Source organism: Protopterus annectens, chromosome 16.part0 (genome assembly GCF_019279795.1).
Source record: "Protopterus annectens isolate FY-2018-M chromosome 16.part0, PAN1.0, whole genome shotgun sequence".
NCBI classification, from domain to species: domain Eukaryota; kingdom Metazoa; phylum Chordata; order Ceratodontiformes; family Protopteridae; genus Protopterus; species Protopterus annectens.
This window is the reverse complement of record NC_056750.1, coordinates 666,342,699-666,368,778: the sequence shown is the minus strand read 5'-3', so window position 1 is coordinate 666,368,778 and position 26,080 is coordinate 666,342,699. Positions and strand designations below refer to the sequence as shown.

The following is a 26,080-nucleotide window of genomic DNA, read 5'->3' as shown; positions in this document are numbered from 1 at the left end:
CTCATATGGCCACTCTAAAGTCCATCTCTAACACGTCCATGCGGTTACTCTCTCATACTACTGAGGGAGCCTCTAGGGCTAGCGGAGCCGGGGTCATCTTGCGGTGTCACACCTGGCTCCGCCTTTGCGATTTCACAGATCCCTTCAAGGCATCCTTCACGAATGCGCCCTTTGACGGATCTTCGCTTTTTGGCAAGACCGTACGTGAGACGCTGGTCCAAAGTGAGAAGGATGGGAAGACGCTGTCTGCTGTCGGGGTCCGCTTCTCTAATCCCCAACGATCCTTTTCAAGGAATCAGAGGGGACAAAAGAAGTTGTGGTTCCGCAAGTCTCAGCAGTCCCACCCGGCTTCGGACCCCTCGTCCTCTACAGGCAGAGGAGGACAAGGTGGACGCCGGCCCAGAGGCAGAGGAGGGGCTGCGTAACTAAGGGTCTAGGGAGCCTTTCTCGGACAGGCCTGCGCAACAGCCCTGAGGGCTTACCCGGCTGTCCCTCTCTCGAAGCAGTTGGGGGGCATTTATCGGAGCATCTGTCAAATTGGGAGTCCATCACGACAGATTGATGGGTGCTCTGAATCATATCCAGAGGTTACTCCATTCCTTTCATACACTTACCCCCCAAAGTCAGGCGCCTCCTCGATGTCCCACCTGATTAAAGGGAGGCTGCAGCCCTAGAAGTGTCAAAGCTGCTAGAAAAAAGAGCCATCCAGCCATCCCCCCCAGACCAGTCCGGATTGGGCTACTACTCCAGGTTCTTTTTAGTGCCAAAGAAGACGGGGGACTTAAGACCGATTCTAGATCTCTCCGCTCTGAACCTTAGTTAAGGTGCAGTTAGCAGCCATTTCCCACTTTCATGTGGGGGATGGACTGGGATCAGTAGCATCCTCAAAGATATGCAAAACCTACCTGAGGGGGATTTTTCTTTTGAAACCACCGGTGAAATCTGTAGTTCCCCCGTGGGACTTAACTTTAGTATTACAAGCTTTGACAAGTCCACCCTTCGAGCCTGCCTCTTCGGTTCCATTGAAATTCTTGTCTTGGAAAACAGCCTTTTTAGTGGCAATTACATCAGCCAGGAGGGTCTCAGAACTTCAAGCCCTGTGCATGAAACCCCCCTACCTCATTTTTCACAAGGATAGAGTGTCTCTCAGGACTAACCTGTTTTTCCTACCGAAGGTGGCTTCAGAGTCAAATATTAACCAATCACTCAATTTACCAGTATTTTTTCCAAATTTTCAGAACAAAGGGGAATACACATTGCACAAACTGGATGTACACAGGCAATTACGTTTCTCCCTGCACAGGACTAAGGATTTCCGCAAGTCTGATCAGTTGTTTGTGTCCTTTGCCAAATCAGCTTTGGGAAAGGCAATTTCTAAAGTAACTCTGGCAAATTGGATTTCCCAGTGCATAATCCATGGGTATACGTCCTCAGGTAAACCGGTTCCTATGGGAATTCACGCTCACTCAACCCGATCCAATGCTACACCAGCAGCTTTCTGGTCCAGGGTTTCTCTGGACAACATATGTTCAGCAGCTACTTGGTCCACTTCTCATACGTTCATCTCCCATTATAAATTGGATATGATTTCGAGGAGTAGGGCTTCCTTTGCCTCAGCGCTGCTTCAGAATATCCTTCCGTAAGGCCACCTAGGGTTACTTTCTATAGGTAGCTAGAGACTCTGTCCCACAGGTTGCAGAACAAATGAAGTAACTACTTCAGATAAAGAAGTTATGTACTCACCATAACGTTCCATCTGAGTAGGTACTTCATTTGTCTGCAACCAACCCCCCCTCCATACCCCCTAACTACATCGGGATAACTGGCCATCTGCAAAATGTCTTTTTCATGAGATGTAGCAGGGCTTGATCCTCTTGTTTAAGACTGAGCAAACTCGATCTGAGGTAATACAGTAGGCAGCAGGGGATTATATGGGTAGGGGGAGTAGCTAGGAGCTTGGATCTTTTAGTTTGTGAAGCTGCCGGCTCGGATCCAAGGTCAGATCCGATACCCACAGGTTGCAGACAAATGAAGTACCTACTCAGATGGAACGTTATGGTGAGTACATAACTTCTTTTTTCTTAAGTTGCAAAACTTGTTTCATTGACTTCTAAGCAAACAAGCAATAAAGGCATGCTGGGATGTTTATATGCTGCTGTCACTAGACTTCTAGAAGGTTGCCAGCACGTGCTAAACATAAATAAGAGATACAGACATTTTACCCAAACACAAATGCTCAAAGAAAGGAAAATGCTTGGACTTTTCCAAACACAAACCTTCTCCTTTTCTTGGCTATGTTATAACCTTAGAGTTTATTGTATAATTTAACAGGGGATATGTGAGTATGTGTACAGCCGTGTGTGTGTGTGTGTCTCATAAACCTTACGGACATACCTCCACATAAAACATTACTTTAATATTTTTTGACACATCAAAGGAACCCTGACTGTATTTGTATGTATTTTGGACAAAATCCATTATGACTTTGTCCTACCCTCCAGAAACAAAAGCATTCACATAAATCTGTAACAGAGAAAAGGATGTGTCTGCTGGTTTTAATTTATATGTACAAAATACAGGGAAGTTAACCTTTTTCAGCTTCTCCTGTTATGGGGTTGCCATAGTGGATCACCAGTCAGGCAGAGTGATTGGTAGTGGAGTTTTTATGGTGTCGAGTTTCCAGCCAGGTGCCCAAGCTTCACAGAAGGCGCACACCTACCTGCATGTTTTTAAAACTCACTCGACCGCAGGGAGGATATGCAGACTCCGCACAGAAGGTGCTTCAGCTGAGAATCAAACCAGAGAACCTCTTGCTGTGAGGCAACAACACTAACTGCTGCACCACCGAGTAGGTATGATTTAAGATAGTCTTTAAATGAGACATGCTTATCTAAAATACAGGAATCTTTGAAGTTTTCATTACTGTTTAAATGAATAGACTGGCAAATCCCTTTAATTATTACAGGGTAAAACATCATAACAAGATTTACCTCAGAAGTTCCTTCTGGAATAAGTTGAACAGTTTCTCTGTAAGTTAATTTCTTATTGTTGCTTCCAGTGCTAGATAAAAGGGGGGAATCTTCTGTTGTAGCAGTTGTCTTTCCTTCATCATTCAGTGGGATGATTATGTTCTCAGTTACAATGCACAAATGCTGAAGCTTTTGTTTCAGCTGCAACTAAAATAAAGAGAAATGAATAAATAAAATGTATGAATTTGAATGTTAATTAGGAATTAAACTGCTTTTGTATTCGGGTGCCTTGGTGCTGAGATAGCATCTTACTCCAAAAGCCTGATACTTTCTACCACTAGTAATAAAAGAAAATCACTGATAAACATGTTTGCTAACATTCTTTCCAAACTAAGACAACAAAATATTTAGATAGTATCTGTGATGGACTGTGAGAAAAATATCCTGAGTAATTAAAAAGTGAGATTGGCATTATGCAGAGCTTCAAAAATTGTAACAGTTGCTTAATGATGGCAGGATATTCTTTATATTTTTCCTTCATATTGCTTATGTTTTTGTCATAAGTTAGTTTTTATAAAGCTTCTGAGGGTTACTGCATAACCTAAGGAAGATTTCAAGTGACACGACTTCTGTCTTAATTCCACTCTGGAAGGATATCCAGTATGTATCTCACTCTGACATTAAGACCATTCTGTCTTAACTCCTTGTAGCACATAGTTTACCAAAGGTAGCATATAGGATGATATTTCACTCCAAAAATGTTGATTGTTGAAATCTGCTTCATACAAAGTTTGTTGGGAACACACATGAATCTGCATGTTTTTTGTGGCATGTCTAATTTCGACAGGACTGTACTGGGAAAAGATTCAATAAGTACACCATTGATGAATTGATGGACCTAGTGGTTTTTTTTTCACATTTCACTATTAAACCTGTGCCTTAAACTGTAATATAATACTCGTATATGGTATTCATAAAAATCATACTCTTAATGGCACATACTAACTTTATATGCATAAATGGCACACACTTGGATCACTCATCTTAAAATGTGGGGTATCAAAATTGTTGTGTGACTGAACTTTGGCTTTAACGTCTTTATTGTTGACATAAATTACTTTAGAGAGAGATAATATAAAGGTGCAGTAATGGTGTCATATGTTTATATCACTTTTATCTCACTGACCAAAGGCTTCTTTGCAGGAGTGTTCCACAGGGGAAAGCTCTACAATACAAATCTATAAATATTTTTTTATACTGGCTAATTAGTTTAAGCAGCTTGCCTTTACTGTTACAGGAAAGTGGTATAGAAGAAACTCGTGCAAAAATGGACTCTTTTTCTGACATCATACATAAGCCAGGATCAAACTTCAGATTCTGGAACTGTGAAGCAGCATCGCAAGCACTTTAAAGGGCTGAGATTCCGGCAGGTTAGCGTTAGTGGTAGGCACTTTTTATTCCTGGTGGTAGCCACTTCCAGTTCTTAGTCAGGTTTAATGTACTGCTTACCTTGAGGCAGTGCAGAACCACAGTGGGCTGTTTTTCTGGAGTAGTGCATATGCTAATGAGGCATTCTGGGAAAGTGGCACATGATAATTATCCATGTGCTATTCCCCTGGAAATGCCTATTGTAAGTAGCTTATGATTCATAGAACCACGCAGATGTGTAAAGTCTTATAACCAGCAGTGGTAATTCTCTTCCACAGCATTTTTATTCACCAGTTACATTGACTGAGTAGGTGAGATCGCATTAGAGTGCCTGAAAGTTTAGTGGATAGGTAGAAGTCTTTGGAATATGTATGCATGTGTGTTGCTACTTGGGCAGTTACAGCTGGGGGGTTAGGTGAGAGGTGTGTGTTTGTGTGTGTGAATAGTGAGCGAGTTTGTGAGTATGGTCATGTGGGGAGGGTGTATGTGTGTGTGAGGGTGGGGGGCATCCATACCTCTCAACTCCTAGACTAACAAGCAGATTTAATGACTGGTTACAATGTATACAAGAGACACTTTTCTAGTTTATAATCACCAGAGTGGTGATAGAAGCACAAAACAAAAACATGCATTGGAGGGATCACTAGACTCCAGGGAGAATTTGTACATATTACTCTTATCTAATTTAAAAGATAATAGAGCACCAGATTTTGCATATGGATGATTTTAGAGAAAGATAAGCAGTGTGGAACTATAATATCTGGCATTACTGATTGACAGTAAGGGTCAATGAAATATAGGGGACAGTCTCAACACTCACAGACAAATCCAGAGGGGATAGATGATACCAGGGAGTCTTTCAAAATATTGTTCCAGTTCATGTAGAGTTTTTATAGCAACACGTCTTGCATCACAATGCCTTTACTGAATATTCATAAAAATGAAACTCTAATGGCTAGCATTATTGACTGACTGTAATAATTTGTGATTTATGAGGGACAGTAAAAATAATAGGCAACATCAGGAGCATTCTGTAAACTCAGGGACAGGTAAGAAGAATGGCATTGTGTCAGTGTATGTGTGTGTGTACCATGCTTCATACCATGTGGGTTTTTTCAGCTAAATGACTCACAAAACAGGATGTAAACAGTGTTGCTATGACATGCACTAATAATACTTTTGATCAAAACATTCAGACGACGTGTGTGCTCTGGCGGGTCTACTTCAAAACACTGAATTGCTATAACGTTAAACCACAAAACATTGAGACCATAACATCAAAAGTTCAGAACACTGAAAAGTTAGAATGTCGAAATTACATAACCATGAAAAGTTAAATCACTGAGTCTTGTATCATGTTATTAGTTTGAAAGAAGTAATGTTAGTATTTATTTACTTAACCTTTATTTACTGGGAAAGTCCGACTTGGAACAATGCCAATTTTCAGCGGAGGGCCAGTGAAAAACACTCCAGATGCATGTCTTTGTAATTTGAGAGGAAACTGGAGTATCCAGAGAAAACCCACACAAATTGTGAAAAAAGTGTTGTGGAAAGTGATGGTATAAATGAGTAGGGGAGTAAGTTTTTATTCTGGCAGTATGTAGGTATTGTCAGGAAAATAGAGGTACGTTTCAGATATTATTTATGTATTCTGTATGCAGATTACAATACAGTGGGGGAATGGAAATTTACCCTGTCTTCACTGTATTTGCAAGGTGTATGGGGGTACAAGGGGGGCTTGCCCCCCCTGCAGAAACATTGAAACAAGTGTGTTTGTCGGTTTAGTTATGTTTGAGGTAGCGAGGGTATTACTAATGTGTGAACTGTAACATTCAATGTTATGGGATGCGATGATTTAAATTTGCAGTGTTATGTGGTTTCATTGTTTTAAGTTTTCAATGTTGTGTTTTCAGCATTGTGGTCTCAATGTTTTGTGGTTCAATGTTATAGCAATTCAGTGTTTTGAAGTACACCCATGTGCATGCATGCATGTGTGTGTGTGTATATATATATATATATATATATATATATATATATATATATATATATATCTATGGTGAAATTAAATGCTATTTGTGCTAACACCATGCGTGATCTGCCAGCTGTAATAAATGCAAAATTAGTAGACACAGGCCTGCAATAATCAACGACCAAGTGAGAGGTGCAGATTTGCTGAAAATAAGATCCTTCATCATTGCAGCTAATGTGTCTCTGAATCGCTCGTTTCTGCAATTGTTCTAACAGGCCTCTTTTGCCACAGGCTAACACTTGTGTGGGCAGTCCTGTCTTTAAATCATTCTTATTATGAAATTTCTCTTAAAAGAGTATATTTTAGTAGTGTTGTACAACCTCCATAAACTCTGTGCCATCAGTGCTGGTTTTTTTCCCAGTTAATGAGTTTGTGAGGGCTGTCAAATTAATTGTTAAAAATCTCAGGACCTATATTGCCAGGCCCGAGATACTAAGACTGACTGCACACAGTAAAACAAAAACAACAACAAAAAATTTTCACAGCAAAATTAAATAAAAAAAATCTTACAAATGTAAAACTGACATTTTAAAATAAGTGCATGAAATTCATATTGTACAAGTGATAAATAATGAATTTGATAGATACAAATAATGTTTGAAAGCAAATAAAATAAAACAGAGCAGTGCAGTGTGATGATATGTGTGTGGAACATTGTATAATGTTTTTTTTCTGTTTTGTATAACTAATCTCCTCTAATGTAACCTGTGAAGGCTGCCAGCCTAGCTAGATAGAATTTTGTAAATAATTCTGTGTCATTGTAAATATTAATGTAATCCACAGGCTTGCTTTACAAATGTAAAGAGAACTATATGTTATGATTAAACGGGTCTATATTATGATATCGCACGCTCAGAAGAGCGAACAATATCGACCCCATGTAAGCGAAAGCTTACAACGTCGAAACTTCAGAACGATTTTTTTCCAAGGGGAAAAAAATCACTGTTCCGGAAAAAAAAATGTAAAGCATTAAATAATATGGGGGGCTGTGCCCCCCCCTTACTTAAATATACCAACCCTGAGATCGCACTACAGTGCTAAAAAGCCAAAGTAGCAAAAGCGGCCAAACAAATTCTTTCTCAGGGAAAGAATTTGCTGAAAAGCCACTTTGCTATTTTGCCTTTTTGCACTCTTCAGTTCAACAGACTCATTCGACAACCTGCATCTGCAACAGCGTAATAGGGAGCTGATGAAACTATATGTTGTACTGAGGTTCACAACTGTAACCACAATGCACTCTGCTGGAAGAAAGCTGATAAGTCAAGCATTGTATGACTGTTTGATCTCAAGCTCAGAAGCAGGATGTCTGGACTAAGTAATTATTTCTATTGTCTTAGGACAAAAGTTAATTACTAGATTTAACATGTAAAACGTCTTTTATTGCTGTGGCTTCCTGCAGGTGCAGATTACAAAAAGAAATGTAAATTTTGAGTTTCTGTTAGTCTGGGAAACTAAATCAGAACTGTTAAGAAGGATGTAATCTGAAATGACTCAGCAGTACTGTGTTATCAATTTAAGACTTTCTCACAGAGAAAGATAGAGCATTTTGGATTTTGTCTGAAGAGCATCCAGTCACCAGCATTTGATTGGTCTGTAAGTAAGACATTTACTTAGAACAGTGATTTCTCTTAGATGTAGTAATAGCCAGATTAGTCTAGCTATTTTCTGTATTTGTCAGACTATTCTAAAGTATTATTTTATAGCATTTTCCTGTGATTCCTGAACTCTAATGTCATTGTGTTGAAGTAATAAGTATTGTGTTTTTATCATTTATTAAATATTTTTAATCCTTTAAACTGTGCTGTTTTGTGTAAAGGTAATTTAAGCTCTTATAGTACATTGTATGTATTCGGTGGTACTGTTCAAGCCACTCCAATAGCTTTAGTCCTGGGTCACACTTACTATTTGGATAACAGTAATATTACACAGTGAAATTGGTCACCCTTTGGGAAGGGCCTTATTAGTAGCTGATATTGGTGGCAGTGATTACTACCTTATAGCCTGGCAGGAGGGGGCATAGCTGGAGAACCTGTGCCAGCCTTCCCCAGGAGTGTCTGTGTGTTTTTATATAAACCAAATCTCAAAGTGTGTATGTGTCAGCTACTTGGGCAGGGACATGAAGCACTGGTTGGACAGAGAGGGTACAGGAGGTTTTGGCGTGACTACTCAGCTGGGATCTGAACCTTATAGCTGGGCCAATGGGGAGTCTTATTGGGTATCTGGAGAGAAAGGGAGAAACCAACCCCAGACTGACTGTGCTCTCTATGTGCTCTTAAGGGAAAGTGTACTTTACTGTGTGTATACTTGTTGTTCTTCCCAATGTGCATGCCCCTCATGGTGCTAGTGGTGAGGATTGAGGCTCCTTGATTACTGGGCCAGTGCATGGGTGTCACATAACCAAAAAAGTGTTTAGACTGAAAGTAGTAGCAGATGGGAAGCTATAGATCTTATGCAATATTTGCAAAGTGAGCAAAGGAAAGGATAATGGAAAGGTAAAAGAGAAGATTATAGTGAGAGAGAGAGAGAACATGAGCAGAGTTGTTTCCAGCAAAGAGCACCATAAATGTACCAAGACTAATGAATGAGGGAGGGAAGAGCTGCTTGAGGCTGAGAACGTAAGCAGATAGCAGGGAATACAACAAATCTACCAAGATTTGTGAGTGAATCAATTCAAAAGTCTACAGTAGGGCAGCCAAGTCCTGTGGAGGCAAGTATAACTTGACTCCTAGTGAGTGGATGCTAAGGAAAAATGCAATAAAAATTGTAGTAACTACTGAATAGACCTCCACAGCACACTATGTACGTAAAGCAACCAAATGAAATCCAGGCTGGTGAATAATCCTTTAGTTTCATTTAAGATGCAGACATGTACTCAGTTCTGTTAAATAAATATCCTGTATTGGCAGATGAGCGCTACTTAGGTGTCACCTAATCAGGATATTCCAGAATATTGCAGGATAAGAACCTCCCCACCTTGGAAGGGAATAAGCAGTGTTCTCAAAACCAATAAATGGACATACCGATCCAACAGCCAAAGCAGATGATTTCAACCCTCATCCTCTCCCAGGCAAGTTACCAGATTTTTATTAAGATTTATGAGTGAGGAATGGGATGAGCTGCTTGGGATATATGGCTACTTTAACAGGATGGTAGGAGCAAGTGGAACATGTGCGTGGAAAGATACATAGAGGAAAGTGAGGCAGTGAGAACCATAATTGTGTGTGTCTGTCTGTATTTACCATACCTCATACTATGTGGTCCCTTTTCAACTAAATGACTGACAAAACAGAATGTAAACAGCCTTCTGTCACCTGTATTAATTAACAAAAAAGGCAAATAAAGGGAAATTCACACTGCACTTTAATGCTGAGAAAACATCTGCATTATGAAACTGTGAATGAAAACAGACTTTACATCACTTTCAATCACTTATGCTAATTAACTATATAAAGTACAGATTGATGCTTATGAGTAGGCTGTGTTGGTTATTTGTAGGAGTTTGGAGTTCTTTATGGTTCTAGTTATAGGAAGAAGATACTGCAGCACACCACTTACACAAATGGACGTGATAATGAAGGCCTGGGGCTGAATCTCCTCAGTCATCAGTCACATACTGTCTTATTTTGAAATTAAAATTTTTGATTTTGGAAAGCAAACTTAAGGTTTCAATGGGTTATATTTGATACTAAAATAAAATTAATTTCACTAAGGAGCACTATAACAAACATTTTGGACTAGTTACTTTTTTTTACTTAGCCTCTTTGCTAAGCACATTACAACTAACTGCATTGTTGTAAGAGGAGCATTGATCTTATTACATTGCTATTCCAGAGGGAATACAGATGCTTGGTTATTGATCTGCATGCCAAAATCAAAGACTGGTGAACTCATCTGTTCTGTCTTAACCTTTAGACATATTCAGTGATCTACAGTTAGTATACAAAATGTTCCTGCTGACATATACTTGCATCACGCTGGCTGAACATTAATGAATAGAAACATATAAAAAAATAAACTGAGCTAGGCAAAGCTGTAACACATTACAAACAGAAATGGGTGCACAAACTAAAGAATACATGGCTTTAATGAGCTAGAAGTCCCTAAAATGCAAAGCTCTTGTAAAATCCTAAGAATACCATACTTTTTGTGCCTGTACACACAAGAGTTTGTGAATATTAAATTTTACTGCATGAACTTCAGTCCTGGACAGCATTTTAGTATGCTGGTGTATGTTCTATGATATCCCATGGATTTTACAAATGCTTTACATTCTAAGGGCTTTCTTTTAGTTAAAGTTATTTATTTTCCTCCTGATCTGGTTTCTTAATGTAATTTGAGTATTACCAAACTCAGATGGAGGGATGTCTCAATGTGTACATGGGTTAGGCTTCTTTTCATCCTTTTTTTCAATTAATTTACTGTCATCCACTTGGGATATGGACAGATCACTGTAATCTAGCCACAGCATCACAATGTGCAAGTGAACATTACAAAGAGAACCTCTTACTGTAAAGCAACAATTCTACTTATTGCACCACTGTGCTGTTCTCAGCTCACTATGTTAGCTGTCATGCAGCTTTTCTAATCAAACAAGAGGGTATTTTCTTTGAAGAAAATAAAGATGGCAGTATAAAATACAAAGGCTTCTGCTTTGATGAGGGTAGTACAAAAAATGACTACACAGTTTCATGTTTGAAGTAGTACTTTGTTAGTGGAAAAATATAGTTTTGTGGGTACACTCACATCATAATAGTAGATATTTGCATAAAAGGGTCAGTGTTGCAGTATTGTTCCTTATTCATTGGAATCCACTCTTCTGCTTGCCCAGTAAATTGGTCTGATGTTCAGCTAAGAGGGAGAACAGCCCACAGCATTTAGCTGGTCTGTTTAGGTTGGGGAAACACTTAGTGTCTTTATAAGTTCTTATACAAAGTGAAGTATTTTATTGAATAATTACACTTTTATAAGCTGTTTAAAGTATACTGCAATATTTGTATCTTTAAGTTTATGGTAGCACTTCACTCTGCAGATTCATTTACCGTGCTTATACATTAGGAGGACTGGAATTATTCATGTTGTGGCAGTAGGTGTTAATCTGGTCTATCTGAGATGGGAAAGCACATAAGGGCTTTTAAGTATTTTTTGCACTTTTCAGCACTTGATTTGCACTGTTCTGATACCTAGATAGCACAGACGAGATTCAGACCTGCTGAATCTAGCCTGTTGATACACTTGAGCATTAAACCAGCCAGTTTACATTAAGAAGGGTTCCCCTGTACCCTTGTGGCAAAAGAATGTGGACCCAGCCATGTCTGAGCTGGGGTTGCTGGAGGAAAGTTCATTGTGTGCTTTCCTATTGAAAAGATTAGCTTAAAAGTGTTTTAATTTCACCTGTATTTAAGCCTTGTTTGTGTGTTGCTGTGCACCATGCAACAGGGGTTAGTGGTGTTCTGTATAGACGCAAACACCTTGAAACAAAATTTTTTCCTAGACATCTGTCAGTGGAACCCTGGCAAGCTTCCCTACTGCACTACGGGCAACTCAGTTGTGCACTGAGCAGCATTGCCACACTTATAGTTTTCAATAGAACAAGCACATTAGTTAGTCCTAGAGTAAAACTTGTCAGACTAGTCCACTCCCTTACCTAATAGTATATAGAGAAAAACCTACTGGATGAGCAGTTTTCCATCATCTCGCCAGCCTGACTAACATGGACATCCTGAGGTAATGTATTAATTGCCTAATGTATACTGACAACTTGCTCATAAAACAAATACTTTGTGAGATGTAGTTACACTATGAAATTGGAATCAATTCTCCCATGTAATAACAAACTAGCCATCAAACACTTTGTCAGTACACACGCTTCACCTCTCACAGAAAATAAGGTCATGACACATAAACCCATATATGTGGAGATACTAGAAGCCTTCCAAATGATCTGAGACCTCCCAAATGTAAACCACTTGCACTCAGTGCTATGCAAATAGAAATCACTAGACATAACATATACACCAGTGTCTCAGCAAATAAGCCCCTAATGCAAAACACCTCATAACCTAATAACTTGGTCATAGATGACTCCACAGTGAGAGACACCACTGTCTTCCTCACCAGGTGGACAAGTAGAAGGTCACAGTCAGCTGCCTGTCAGATGAAAAGATTCATCAAATCACATATGCCCTAAAGTCACTCAATAACAAGTACCGTTATGACTGTCATAGCCCATGTTGGGGTGAAAGAGTTGAGACGTACCTCTGTGGACTATATGAAGAGGGATGTGGCTGAACTCTCAGATTGTGTCCCAGTCAGGTATGACCCTAGCCCTAAGCAGCATTCTAATTTCAACCAAGCTGATGACACAGTATAAACAGAAAATTGATTGACTTCAACAATTGACTCAGCTTGTGGTGTCAGTCCAAGGGGATCTAGTATCTGTCAGCCTGGAAAGACATGGTCGACAGGCCACACTGCTTTGCCAGAGATGGTCTGCACCTGTCTCCTCTAGGTTTTCAGATGCTGGCAAAGGTGCTTGCCTCTCTTAGTGTCTTTTTTAGGCAATGTCAAAACAAAATTTCAGATGTAACAAAATCCACTCAAGACAAACTCAGTGTTCTGCTGCTTAATGCTAGGAGCCCAGACATGAAACTGCACTCCTCACTTTTGAAGAAGCTTACATCTGTGCAGTCACTGAGACATGGCTCAAGGCCACAGAGAGCACCCCGGCCGTGCAAGGCTACAATGCCTTCCACTCATTCAGACCTCAAAATGTGCATGAAAGAATAAAAAATGGAGGTATATCCATCTTCATTAAAGCCAAGTACACCTCGAGAATGATCAGTATGACTCTCTCAAACTACTCTATGTCCAGTTAACTACAGGCAAAATACTCTGCAACATCATTGCTAGCTGTAGGTCCCCCACCATGAACCAAGAAAATCACAGCATTGACCTGGACTTACTAGAGTCACTTGCCATACAGCCCAACAATTTAGTCATGGGAGATTTCAACTATCCTTCCATTGACTGGATGACATACATGAGCACAAAGATGCTTGCCCAGAGGTTCCTGGACTTTGTCAATACAAATGCTTGGAACAGATAGTCTACACCCTCACAAGGCATTCAAATGTCCTAGACACTGCACTCCACTCCCCTGTGGGTGATGCCCTCCCTGGTATGGTCGGACCATAAATCAGTCTTGTTCAAACTAACTATTGGACCTGTCACCCCCACAGGAGCAAAAAACTAAAAAAAAAATTCCAAAGCAAACTACAGCTTACTAAGCGATGGTATAAAACGTTTTATACCCTCAGCAATCACAGACAACAGTGACTCCTGTGCAAAGGTGTACACAAATGCCCTGTATAAATACTTAAGCAGCTGTATAGACTTAGCTATACTTGACCGGATTAAAACCACAGCCTCCTGAAAAAGCAAGCCACGCTGGTGGATCTCATGTTTAGACAGGTTATATAACAAAAGGAAGAAACTGATGTCGTAGAACAAGAGGAACCGACTCAGCAGAGGGAGATTTCCCTCCACACCGTGTACAAGCAAATCAGAAATCTTGTAAGGTCCTCTAAAGCTAATTACAAAGCTAAAATAGCATCCCTAGCTCAGGATAATCATAAGACATTCTTTAACTACATCCAGAATCTAAAAGGGAATGCCCAGCTATGTGATGAACTGGTAGTAGATGGTATCACTCATAGTATACCAGAGGAAACAGCCAACCTGCTAGCTGATAGATTTGGTGCAAACTTCACCCCCTGTCCCCACCAACCATACCCAAAAGCATACCTGCCTAGTCTCTAGAGCTCAGGTCATATCTGCACTCTCCAAGGCCAAAAACATGGCCTCAGTAGGACCAGAAAACATCCCTGATTGCTTACTAAGCAATCTAAAACAGGACCTAGTGGACCCACTTGGCATTCTCTTCAACCATAGCCTGAGAACTGTCTTTGTTCCAGCAGAGTAGAGAACAGCAGCTGTAATCCCCTTGCACAAAGTAGGGCCATCAACCAACTGTGGGAACTATAGACCAGTAAGTCTAGCCAGCCTCATCTGCAAGGCCATGGAAAGAATCATCATGGACCTTATCAGCAAGGACATAGGTGACCTTCAAACTCTAGACCTAACCCAGTTTGGCTTTAAGGGTAGATCATTCTTATTAAACCTAGTAAACTTCTTCAAGAAAGTCACTAAAGCACTGGATGAAGGCAAGGCAGTGCATACTGCCTATCTTGACCTAGCCAAGACTTTTGAGACAATCCCCAACACAGGTATCATTGAGAAACTCTCCCAACTGGGGATTAACCCTTTCATCACTAGATGGGTAGCCAAGTGGCTCAACAATAGAATACATACTGTCAAAGTTGGTGACTCCACATCTACCGGTAGACCCATCCTGTCACCAGTGGCATACCACAGAGACCCGTGCTGGGCCCTTTACTGTTTGGAATCTATTTCTCTGAAGTCCAGGCAAAAGTAGACTACCTTTGGCTTACCATTTTGCAGATTATTGCAAATTGGTTGTAATCACCGAGTCCCTCAGTGATGGTAACATATAACAGGAGGGACTAACAGACAAATGACTGGTGCCAGAGCCATAGTCTAAAACTAAATGCAAAAAAGTGCATTATTATCCCCTTTGGCAAATCAGAATTCCCTGCTAATTACAGTATTGACAGCACCACCTCCCGAGTTCAAACCAGTGGTGCAAGATCTAGGAACACAGGTAGATAGCAATATGAACTCTGACCACAAAGTTTCCACAGTGGTAAGGAAACCCTTCTATGTTGTGCATCTCATAAGTAAGAGCATCACATCCAGGTCTAAGGATGTTTTAACTCCACTGTACTCAACCCTCATCAGACCATTAATAGAGTACAATACTCCCTTCTGCATGTACCTCACCCGACACCTTCAGCAGCTGGAGAGACCACAGGGGTTTCTCACCAAGAAAATACAGGGCCTCTAAATCTTTTTTTACAAGGATGGATGGAAAGCCATGTCACTGTACTCTGTATCGTATAGGCTGCTGAGAGGAGACATGTGCCTGGCCTACAGGGCAGTCTGTGACCCTGCCTTGAGGGAAATGCTGCACCATCCACATGTTGAGTGGCACTAGTCACTCACTGTAGGGATCTTAACCTAGCTTGTGACATTAACTGAACATGCTAGAGAGAGAGAGCTATATCTCCCAGAGATTGACACTACTCTGGAATAAACTTCCAGTTCACATGAAGCAGAGCTCCTCACTGACCCTATTCAAGGGCAGCCTAGACAAACAGATGTAAGACCACAAATTCACCCCAGGGGTGGCACCCATGTCCCTTACAGACAGGGGCAGTTGGTGTTGGACACAGACTCCCCCTACGAATTACGTCCATCTAACCAAGGACAATTGAAGCAACTTGGGATTAACATGGCTAGGGCTTGTAAGGGCTCTGGGACCACTAGTCTAGTAATCTTCTATGAACTTATGAAATAAAATCAGTACCTCTGTAACCCACCACCTAAATGATAGAGTTTAGGCAACATCATCAGACCACCTTCCATACTCCATCCCAGATTTAGAAGGTTACATAAAGTGGGGAAAGCAGGTGGTAGCCTGTTCTTCAGCAGTGATCCTTCAATACAAACATCTGCTGCTATGGTGAGTATATTCACATAGCTTTACCATGCTTATTGCAGGCATCACTGAATCAGTATAATTCTGTATTCTTGGGAAGAAAATTATTGGACGAGCAAAGTCTGTCTTGTTCCCACACTATATACCTATTCTGTAATCCTTTGAGAAAGTATGGCTAGTGGTCTATGAGACCGCCTCACAGATACTTTGGGCAGAAACATTCTTAAAGAATGCTGCTGCCCTAGTAGTTTGTTTTTACCTCTCTCGTGTTTTTCTGTGACTTTCATAACAAAATACTCTGCAAGTAGACCATTTTGAGAGCATGTATTTATCCCTATTTTGACCTGACTCTCTAACATAACAGAATCAGTAGTCTGTAAGACTGTCAGAAGTCTTTGTTTCTTTTGTATATTGTATATTATGTACATCCATTAAATGCAGTAGCCTCTTCTCCTTTTGTTTTTATTTCTTTCTTTACTTTTTGCAGATTTTTTTGCCCTTGCTGCTTGCTGGCTATCATTTCCACTCTCAGCCTGTTCATTTCCTACTGAATCAGAGTTACTGAGAAGAGTTATCTTCCAGGCAACCATCAGGGGTGAGTCAACGATTTTTCTGTCCTTATTTTCTGTTCACTCAGAGAGGCATCAGGGAGGAGTCATGCAACAGACTCACTGCAGAGAATGTCCTTAAGTAACACAAGGGCCATTGCCTCCAAGTAGCCCTAACCCTTCCCCTAAAACACAAGCAGTAGCCTCTCCATTGTTCACTAGGGTGTACACACTGCCTACCCACCATCAAGTACACATGAATCCCCACCCTCCCTGGGAGAGATAAGCTGTCCATGCCTCTATGTACACCTCCCCCTCCCCCTCCCCCTCCCTCCCTGGCTCCACCAGTGCTGAGGCACTTTGCTTGCCTGGGTTGCAGTAAGGGTTCTACCCTTCTGTCCTACACAGTCAAACCTCTGCACTAAACCTTAGAAAATGTGTTTCTCTGGTATCTATTCATGTAACCTCGAGGAAGATCTACTGAATTTGTCTGCTAGGAAATTCTGATCTTATAGTATATATGCAGTCAGGAAATGTGGGACTTGCTGGAAGGATGGCCCCAGACTATAACAGCTAGTCTACATAGTGAACAGTTATTGGTGGACCATGCTTGTTTATCTACCACTTTTATTTATTTACATATGTACTTTGCATTAGTTTAGCAGGAAAGTCCAATTAGTTTAGCAGGAAAGTCCAACTGGGAACAACCCTTTTATCATTGAAAGCCTTGGAAGAAAAGTCCCAATCAAAAACAGATAATCAGAACAAATAACAATAATAAAAATAATGCAGTGTAAAAATATAGGCTATTGAGATGATACACACAAAATTCTATATAGGACTCTAAAACATATTGTGATTGTAAAATTCATGACAGTGTTAATCCTAAGCATAGCACTGCATGAGCTGAAAGCATGTAATAGAAGCTAGATGTGTAATGGTGAAAACAGTTGCAGTTAAGCAAGAAAAGAAGGGGATGTGGCCAAGATGACAAGTGGTTAGCAGCACAGGAATTTTGCGCTGCTTCTCCTATACATTTTTGATCGGATTAACTTGTCATTTTCATCAAAACTCATTCAAATAAGATGGAATATCATGTTGGAAACTTCTTGAGACATTTTAGTGGAAAAATAATGTACATTTTTCCTGTTAAAAGTTCAAGATAAAGATTAAGAAAGGAAGATGAACCACTCTAAAGTAGTTTCACAAGAAAATTCAGTGAAGAAAAAGTTAGTCAATTCTTTGTAGTATACAAGACCTGTCCTTAAAACTCGATAAACTGGACTCCAAAGTTGACAAAATAAAAGAAGGTTGTACAAAGCAGATTGAATTAATCAAGGAAGTATTGAAACAACAAAAAATGTTAAGTTGTCCATCCCGCCTTCGTTCTTGCTGTTTGGGGCCGATCCTCGGCTCCGACTCGGCCATCTTCTATAGCTCGAGAGCTGTTTACCTATCTCGAGGCTACCCCTTATCCCAGCATGCCCAGCGTCAGCTACCCAGATCTCGTTTGCCGCTTCAGCTGCAAGGTCGCTTTGTTACTGGCTCAGGCTTAGTATAGTTTTTTCTATTAATATATTGTTGTTTATTCTTGAAATTTTATCAAGTATTTGTCAATTTTCTGTACTAGATATAGTCCTTTATCCCTTTTTGTTTTCTTGTGTATTTTAGCTTTGTTGGCCATCGCTCCATAACTCGCAGGCCTTCTGTTTTCCTTGAACTCATTTAAATTATTGAGTTCTCCCCCTCCCCTCTTAGGATAGCCATTTAAATTAGAGGCTTTCCTTTCTGTTCCTTAACTGTAACAAAAAAAAAGTCTATTTGTTTCTTGTTTTTTGTAGTATAGCTTTTTGTTATTGTGGTGGTTGTTATTATAATGTCTAAAGATACCAAGGTATCTGGCTTCAAAAAGTATGACTCATGCTGTCAGAAAATGTCTCTGACAGATGGGCACACTAGTTGTGTATATTGTTTGGGCGCTGTTCACCTGCAGGACTCCTGTTCTATATGTCACGCCTTTAGTCCAAGGGTCCTGCAGGAGCGAAGAAACAAATTAATCCTTCAGGGATTATTGAAGCCTCAAGATTCTCCAGTTAAAAGTACTCAGTCAGCGAAATCCCCTAAGTCTGTCAAGCCGTCGGCTCCACCTTCGGAACCGACTTTTTTACTGGACCAACCAAGTATGTCGGTGCCAGCTGCCACTGACGAGACAACTCCTCCGTTGGCTCCATCTGCTATTTTGGAGCCCTCTCGGAGCCATAATTTCACACTGAGCTGATCGAAGGAAAGACACTGAGGAAACTCGGCGCTATAATATATAACATTAAGTATCCTGTTTTTTGTTTATTTTGTTCTTTATTTCTTTGTTATTTATAGCACTTTGTGTACTATGTATTTTTCTAGCTAGTTTCACTGTGTATGAGGTATTAACTGGAAATTATCCACTTTTATTAAGCATCTGTTGGGTTGCTTGTTTCTGATCACTTGTTGCAGTTAAACTCTTTTTTTCTAGAGGCTCCTTTAGCTGTTTAAAACTTTCATTTAAAGGCTCACTGCTGCTTTTCAGCTATGAGAAACATTTCTGCAGTTTGTTCTAAGTAGTGGGGATATTTGTAGCATTTCCATATTCAGGCTTGTATTTGGGCCTAGTGTTTGTGGAGGCTGTGTGTCTGAGCACATATTTAGGGACATCATGGTTTAGCCAAAGCCATCAGGCATTTCAGTGAGAGAGAATTGTTTGAGGTCATTGGCTGACTGAGGTCACCTGGACTACAGCTTAGACTAAGCACCTCATTGGTTCTTTTGAGATTTCTTTCTTAAAAGCTGTCTTGGGTTTCAACTTTCTGTTACCTAAGAAGTTCAGTTGTGAGTGTTCTGCCATTTCACACTGAGCTAATCGAAGGAAAGACACTGAGGAAACTCTGAGCTATAATATATAACATTAAGTATCCTGTTTTTTGTTTATTTTGTTCTTTATTTCTTTGTTATTTATAGCACTTTGTGTACTGTGTATTTTTCTAGCTAGTTTCACTGTGTATGAGGTATTAACTGGAAATTGTCCACCTTTATTAAGCATCTGTTGGGTTGCTTGTTTCTGATAACTTGTTGCAGTTAAACTCTTTTTTCTAGAGGCTCCTTTAGCTGTTTAAAACTTTCATTTAAAGGCTCACTGCTGCTTTTCAGCTGTGAGAAACATTTCTGCAGTTTGTTTCGTGCCCTCCGTCCCTGTTGGTATAGTGTTTTTATAGTTGGTGGCTTTTCAGTTGCCCGCCCCTAGTGTAAATTTGATCTGGGACCCTCCTCCCAGTCTAGTGTCATTATCTCATTCTACCCAGTACAGGGAGAACATTTGAGAAGGCCAATCAGCTTAGTTTCTGCTACTCCTTTCTCTCTTTCCACTTAAAAAAAATGTATCTGCTTTTACTGTATTTGTGTTTCTTCCGACTTTATTTTGCTTTTGTGTCATCTTAAAAGTACTCAATTGTATTTATTACTGCTTGGTGTAACTCATTCTAAGCCTTTTAGTTTAAGCACTTGGGCTTCAGACCAGTTATTTTACATTAAGAGGGTTTGTGGTCTGCACTCTTGTGGGAGGAGAGGCTGGACTCTGCCCTTCTCAGCTGGGAATTTCTGGTTAAAGGCTTATAGTGCCTGCATATTTGAACTGCTTCTTACTGAAATTGGTACACCTTGTTTGCTGTAGCATAGACTAGATCCAGGCCTGCTGAATCTAGCATTGTTTGTATAACTTGAGCACTAATCCAGGCATTCTTTAAAGTATTCAATTGTATTTATTACTGCTTGGTAGTAACTTGATTAAAGTGTAGCTATCATTGTAAGTCTTTTGGATTAAACACTTGGGCTTCAGACCAGTTGCACATTAGGAAGGTTTGTGGCCTGCACTGTGGTGGCAGGACAGGTAGCTTACATCCTTCTAAGTTGGGAACTGCTGATTGAGGGCTCAGTGTCTGTTATTCTAAAAGTGTATTAGTTCTGGTTTAAGCACTTGGGCTTCAGGCCAGTTATTTTACATTAAGAAGGCTCATGGTCTGCACTCTTGTGGGAGGAGAGGCTGGACTCTGCCCTTCTGAGCTGGGAATTTCTGGTCAAAGGCTTATAGTGCCTGCATATTTGAACTGTTTCTTACTGAAATTGGTACACCTTGTTTGCTGTAGCATAGACTAGATCCAGGCCTGCTGAATCTAGCTTTGTTTGTATGCTTGTTGTTTGTTTGCTTGTTACTTCCCTGAAACGCTAATTCCACCTAAATGTGGCTTTTCAGCGCTTCTGTGGATCCCTAGTGATATCTGCATTGCTTACTGTACTTATTTCCTTGTTTCACTTGAAAGAAAGTTACTGTTTGTCATTTTTGCATTTAAGTTACCTGTAACACATTGCATTTAAGTTACCTGGCACTTGCTCACTAAGTCAGCACTAAAAAGTTAAAAGCACTACACCCTCACAAACTCCCCTTGAGTACCTTGTTCCCCATTGGCCCTTTTTTCAATTATAAAGGAATTCCCAGTACTATTCTAGCATGTCCAAAGGTCAGTTGTCAATCTCTCTGGTCCAGCTGGTGAATCTGGGAATGTTGAGGCAATGTTACAACTGCCTCATGTACACAGACAACCCTCTCCTCCTCCCAACAAATTCCAACACATGTGAGAGATGCAGCCATATAGCCAAACTGGAGGCTAAGCTCTCTCAACTCAGTACTGGCGTAACCAGTCAGGAGGAGAAGGAAACCACACTCACTACAATTCCAGTCTCACATAGACCTACCATGACAGCAAACCAAACACATAAACACACAAAAACATACTCGGAGGCTCTAAATAAAAATCTGCCTAAGCAGCAGAGACCTTCAAAGCAGACACCCAAGCAACCGCTACCCCAAAACAAAACATGTGCAACACATAGCTCACAAAGCCAGTGAGCCAAACAGTCACAGCCCTTAAGGCTAAACAACACACCTGATACACTTGTAATTGGTGACTCTATCGTCAGGCACACTGACGTCCCACTCACCAGGTTGAACAAGGAGAAGGTCACGGTGAGCTGCCTGTTGGGCGCTAGGATCCGCCACATAACACAAGCACTCAGGCACTCCAAGGCAAGTACAAATATGACTCGGTCATTGTCCATGCTGGTGTGAATGACCTGAGATGTATCTCCTTGGACTACATGAAAAAAGACATAGAAGAGCTCTTTGAGCATGTAGCCCAGGCCGGTATGACCCTGACCTTGAGTAGCATCTTACCCTCACCAAGAATGATGCCACAATATGAAGACAAGATGATCAATTTCAACAATTGGCTTAAGTATTGGTGTCATTCAAAGAGGATCCAATGCCTGTCAGCCTGGGATGGCATGCTCGACAAGCCACGATGCTTCGCTAGGGACGGCTTGCACCTGTCACCCCTGAGCTTTCAGATATTGGCAAAGGCTCTTCCTACCCCCATAGTGCCTTTTTTAGGCAAGGCTCAAAAGACAAACCCACCTCCATAGGTATCACAAGGGATAAGAAACTAAGAGTAATGCTACTCAATGCCAGAACCTCAAAATGCATGTACTCTAAACTCTCCTTAGCATGGAGAACATCGATATCTGTGCAGTAACAGAAACCTGGTTCAAGGCTCCCAAGAACACCCCAGCACTACCACGTAATACCTCATACCATGCTTTTCAGCCCCAAAACTTGGACCGAACCACAAAAGGAGGGGGAGTATCAATATTCCTCAAAGATACCCACACCTCCAGGTTGGTGGCACAGCACGAAGCATCAGAGACTATCCATGTGCAACTAACAGTGGCTAAAACTGCCTTCCAGTTTATAGCCTGCTACAGACTACCCTCCCAAACCCAGGAACCCCACTCTGCCTTCCTGAGAACACTGGAAAATATGAAGGTCTCTCCAAACACCATTATATTGGGCGACTTCAACTACCCAAACATAGACTGGGAGCATTACTCTAGCTCCAACACCCTAGCCCAAAGGTTCCTAGAATTTATAAACTCAAATGCTATGGAACAACTTGTTACCACTCCCACAAGAGGGGAAAACATACTGGACCTGATCATCACCAACATGGGGACTCTATGCTCTAGACCAGAAGTGTGTCCCTCACTGGTAAGATCAGACCATAAACTACCCATAAAGACCCACCCCCCCTGCCCAGAAAACCACAGTGAAAAACTTCTCTAAAGCAAATTTCACACTTCTCAAAACCGAGGTGGAATCCTTCAAAGCCCCCAGGCCTGTGGAAAATACGGCCCAGACCACAGAATCCTTTATAAACGCATTCTATGAACACCTTCAGGAATGCATGGATCATGCAATCCCAAATAAAACCAAGACCCAATCCTCCAAAGGCAGACGTCCTGTCTGGTGGACCCCAGCCATAAACAAACTATACAATAGAAGGAGGAAGCTACTACATGATAGAGCAAAATCCCAAAAAGGGAAGGCATCTCTGATCAGTATTAGCAAAAAACTACAGGCACTCATAAAATTGTATGAGGCCAGCTTCAAGAGAAAAATTGCACAGGACACGAAGGATAATCACAAGGGTTTCTTTAGTTATGTTAGGAACCTGGGTGGGAATTCCCAGATATGCTCAGAATTAGTCCAAAATGACAAAAAATACACCGAACCCACAGACATTACCAACATCCTAGCTGACAGGTTCAGCGCAAACTTCTCCCCCCCCCTCCCCACCAAAAGGGAAAGTATCTATCCCAGCAGAGTGCTGCCCCCCTGACATCTCAGATGCTCAGGTAAAAGCCGCCCTCTCCAAAGCAAAAAAATACAGCATCAGTGGGACCAGACGGTGACCCTGGCTGCGTTCTACGTGAACTCCAAGAAGAGCTAAACCCAAACATAAAACTACTGATGTTATGTGATCCTATCTCGCCTACATTCTGAACTGATGGGTTCGGAGCCGATCCCTCAGCTCCGACTCGGCATGCTTATGCTATAGAGCGAGGCCTCTAATTGGCTGAGCTATCTTTATCCCAGGATGCACCACCACTAATTCTCAACATTGGCTGGGCTAAGTACTAGTTATTAGGCTTTTCCTGTCACAAATTTCCTTTCTTTGAACCCAAAAGCTGTTTTAACAGCTATTGTTGATATATTAGTGTATTTGGTGAATTTGTGTTAGTAAATTCATGACTGTTACTTTACTGCTTGTGTAATTTCTTGGGTCACTCTCTATCTTTGTCTGTTTACTGTTAGTGTCTTAAAAAAAAATTTTAAATATATATAATTTTTGTTAAAGTTGTTGGACTGTCTTTAACTAAAAGTTTAGTGTTGTTTTCTAACACAAACCCTCCGGGTTAAAATGCATGAGGTGTGGTTTTAAAATGTCCAGGTGCTAAGCATTTACAAGAGTCCTGTAGTGTGTGCCAGTCCTCCAGGAGAGGAAAAACAAATTAATCCTCAAGGGATTAATCAAGCCTTCCTTCGAGGAGGCTTTATCTTCCTCTCAGTCTCCTTCTAAAAGAGAGCGCCGGCTCCCGACCAGTCAGTCGGAACCGACTGCTAAAATCCAAGCAGACTTCTCCATCGGCTCCACGGACTTCAGCCTCGACCCCTCTGGTTGCCGAGGTCTGGGGCATCGAGAGCGGGTCACTCATCGGCTCCACTGATATTGGAAATTTCCTTGAAACCTTCCCGATCGTTATCCTTTAGGTCATCCAAGATGTCTGATTCGGACATCGACAGGGTGCTCATGACTCTTCCAGTCTCCGGTGTTCCGTTCCTTCTCCAACAGCTTCACACCGTTGGAGCCGGTGCTAGTGGAACCTGTGGAGGTGTTAGGGAGGCTTGGACTGATGCTCTTGGTCCCAAGTCTCCTCTTTAGTGCGGTCGGCGGGGTAGACCCACCACTGTCCCTCCCAGGATTCTGGTGGTCCGCTCCCGCTTAGCCAAATCTTCCTTGGCTACCTCCGCGGTTTCCCCCCAGCCCCTGCATCGCGGAGACTGGGTGGGGTGGCGTCCCCCTGTCTTTAGGCAGGCAGCCCCGGCCTCAGGTTACCCCCAACCCGCTCTCCCCCCCTCCTGGAGGTCCTTCTGCTTCCTCTTGGGAGCCCCCCCAGGAAAAGGTCGTGAGCTTACGAGGACTCCTGATCCTGATGAGTCTTTGACATCCGACACCGATGATGCAGTGATGGTCTTGGCTACCTCCACGGTTTCCCCAGCTATCCCTGCATACCGGAGACTGGTTGGCAGTCCCCTGTCTTTGTTAGCGAGCCCCCCGCCCCTCCAGTCCCCCCCCGCTGGGGTTTTTCACTCCTGAGGTCCTTCTCCTCTAGCCTGGAAAGCCTCCCCAAGGAGGAATGCAGGAAAAAGAGGAAGCAGCTTGACTCCCTGATGAGTCTTTCCGATCCCGATCTACGACATGAGGTCCCTAAGTCATCCTCGGATGATGTCTCCTTTGCAGACATCCTGGAAGCCCTAAAACAGCCAAACCTCCCTCTGCTGATGAGTCGGTGTTCCTGAAGGCCTCTCCGCCTCCTGGGTGTCTCCACCCTTCGAGAGCTCTTGGATTTGATCTGTTGAAGGGCGTGGAACACCCAGACTCTGTGGAACTGGTGTCTGCTCGTCCGAACAAATTTCTAGAGTTCACTAAAGGTGTGGCTGTAGATGCTATGGTGGTGGCATCTGCTACCCAGCAAGATGTAGCAGAGGCTTTCTACATCCGTCCTCCCTCTAATAAAGGAGTCTAGCATGGATGGATCTGATTAAGGAGCTATCCGATACCCTCTTGGGTAACCTGCCTGAGGAGCTGGCCCAGGCGGTTGGCTCTCAGCTGGCTACAATGTCGTCCATTTTCGAACTCGTCCATAGGCTCATTTGTACAGGCATTGCCGCCTGTGTCATTAGCGGAGGCCTTCAAGTCTTCATTTGCCGGGCCCTTTGATGGGTCCTCTGTTTGGACCCAAGGTAAAGACACACTAACCGCTGTGAACAGGAGGGTAAGACTCTGATATCCCAAGGCTAAAGAGGAGGAAAATGTGGTTCTGTAGATCTCAGAAGCCTTACCCCTCTCAGCAGGAAGGTTCCCTTCCAGAGGCAGAGGAGGAGAAATTCATCCGAGACGCCCGTCCCAGAGGGAGACCAGGGCCTCCACACAACACTGCGAACGAAACTTTTCTCGGCTCTTCAGCCTTTCATAGTCCCGGAGGGATTGCCTGGCTGCTGTGCTGCTCCGCCAGTCAGCACCTGAAGGCCTGGGAAAGGATCACTCAGGACCGATGGGTGCGAGGTTACTCCATCCCATTCTCTCACCCCATCCCTCAGTCCAAAAATCCCGGACCCCCCACCAGTCAGCGGGATACAGCAGCCTCAAGTTTGATTGGGGACTTACTCAAGATTCGGGACTTAAGGTCCATCTTGGACCTAAGCATCCTAAACAGTTCAGTCAGAAAGTCCAAGTTCCGAATGGTCACTCTACAAACCATTCTC

The 26,080-nt window shown here is 41.9% G+C and overlaps 1 protein-coding gene across 1 annotated transcript in view; it reads right to left on the bottom strand.

Annotated features, from left to right (window-relative positions):
* Positions 1–2,490: 2,490 nt before the first annotated feature.
* The window catches only part of TMEM268 (transmembrane protein 268), a 242,874-nt gene continuing 219,284 nt past the window's right edge, over positions 2,491–26,080 (bottom strand). The window contains exons 8-9 of the mRNA XM_044058167.1: positions 2,991–3,176; positions 2,491–2,523 (exon numbers count right to left, since the gene is read on the bottom strand). Of these exons, the coding sequence (XP_043914102.1) occupies positions 2,491–2,523; positions 2,991–3,176 (219 nt within the window). The remainder of the gene's footprint in view (positions 2,524–2,990; positions 3,177–26,080) is intronic.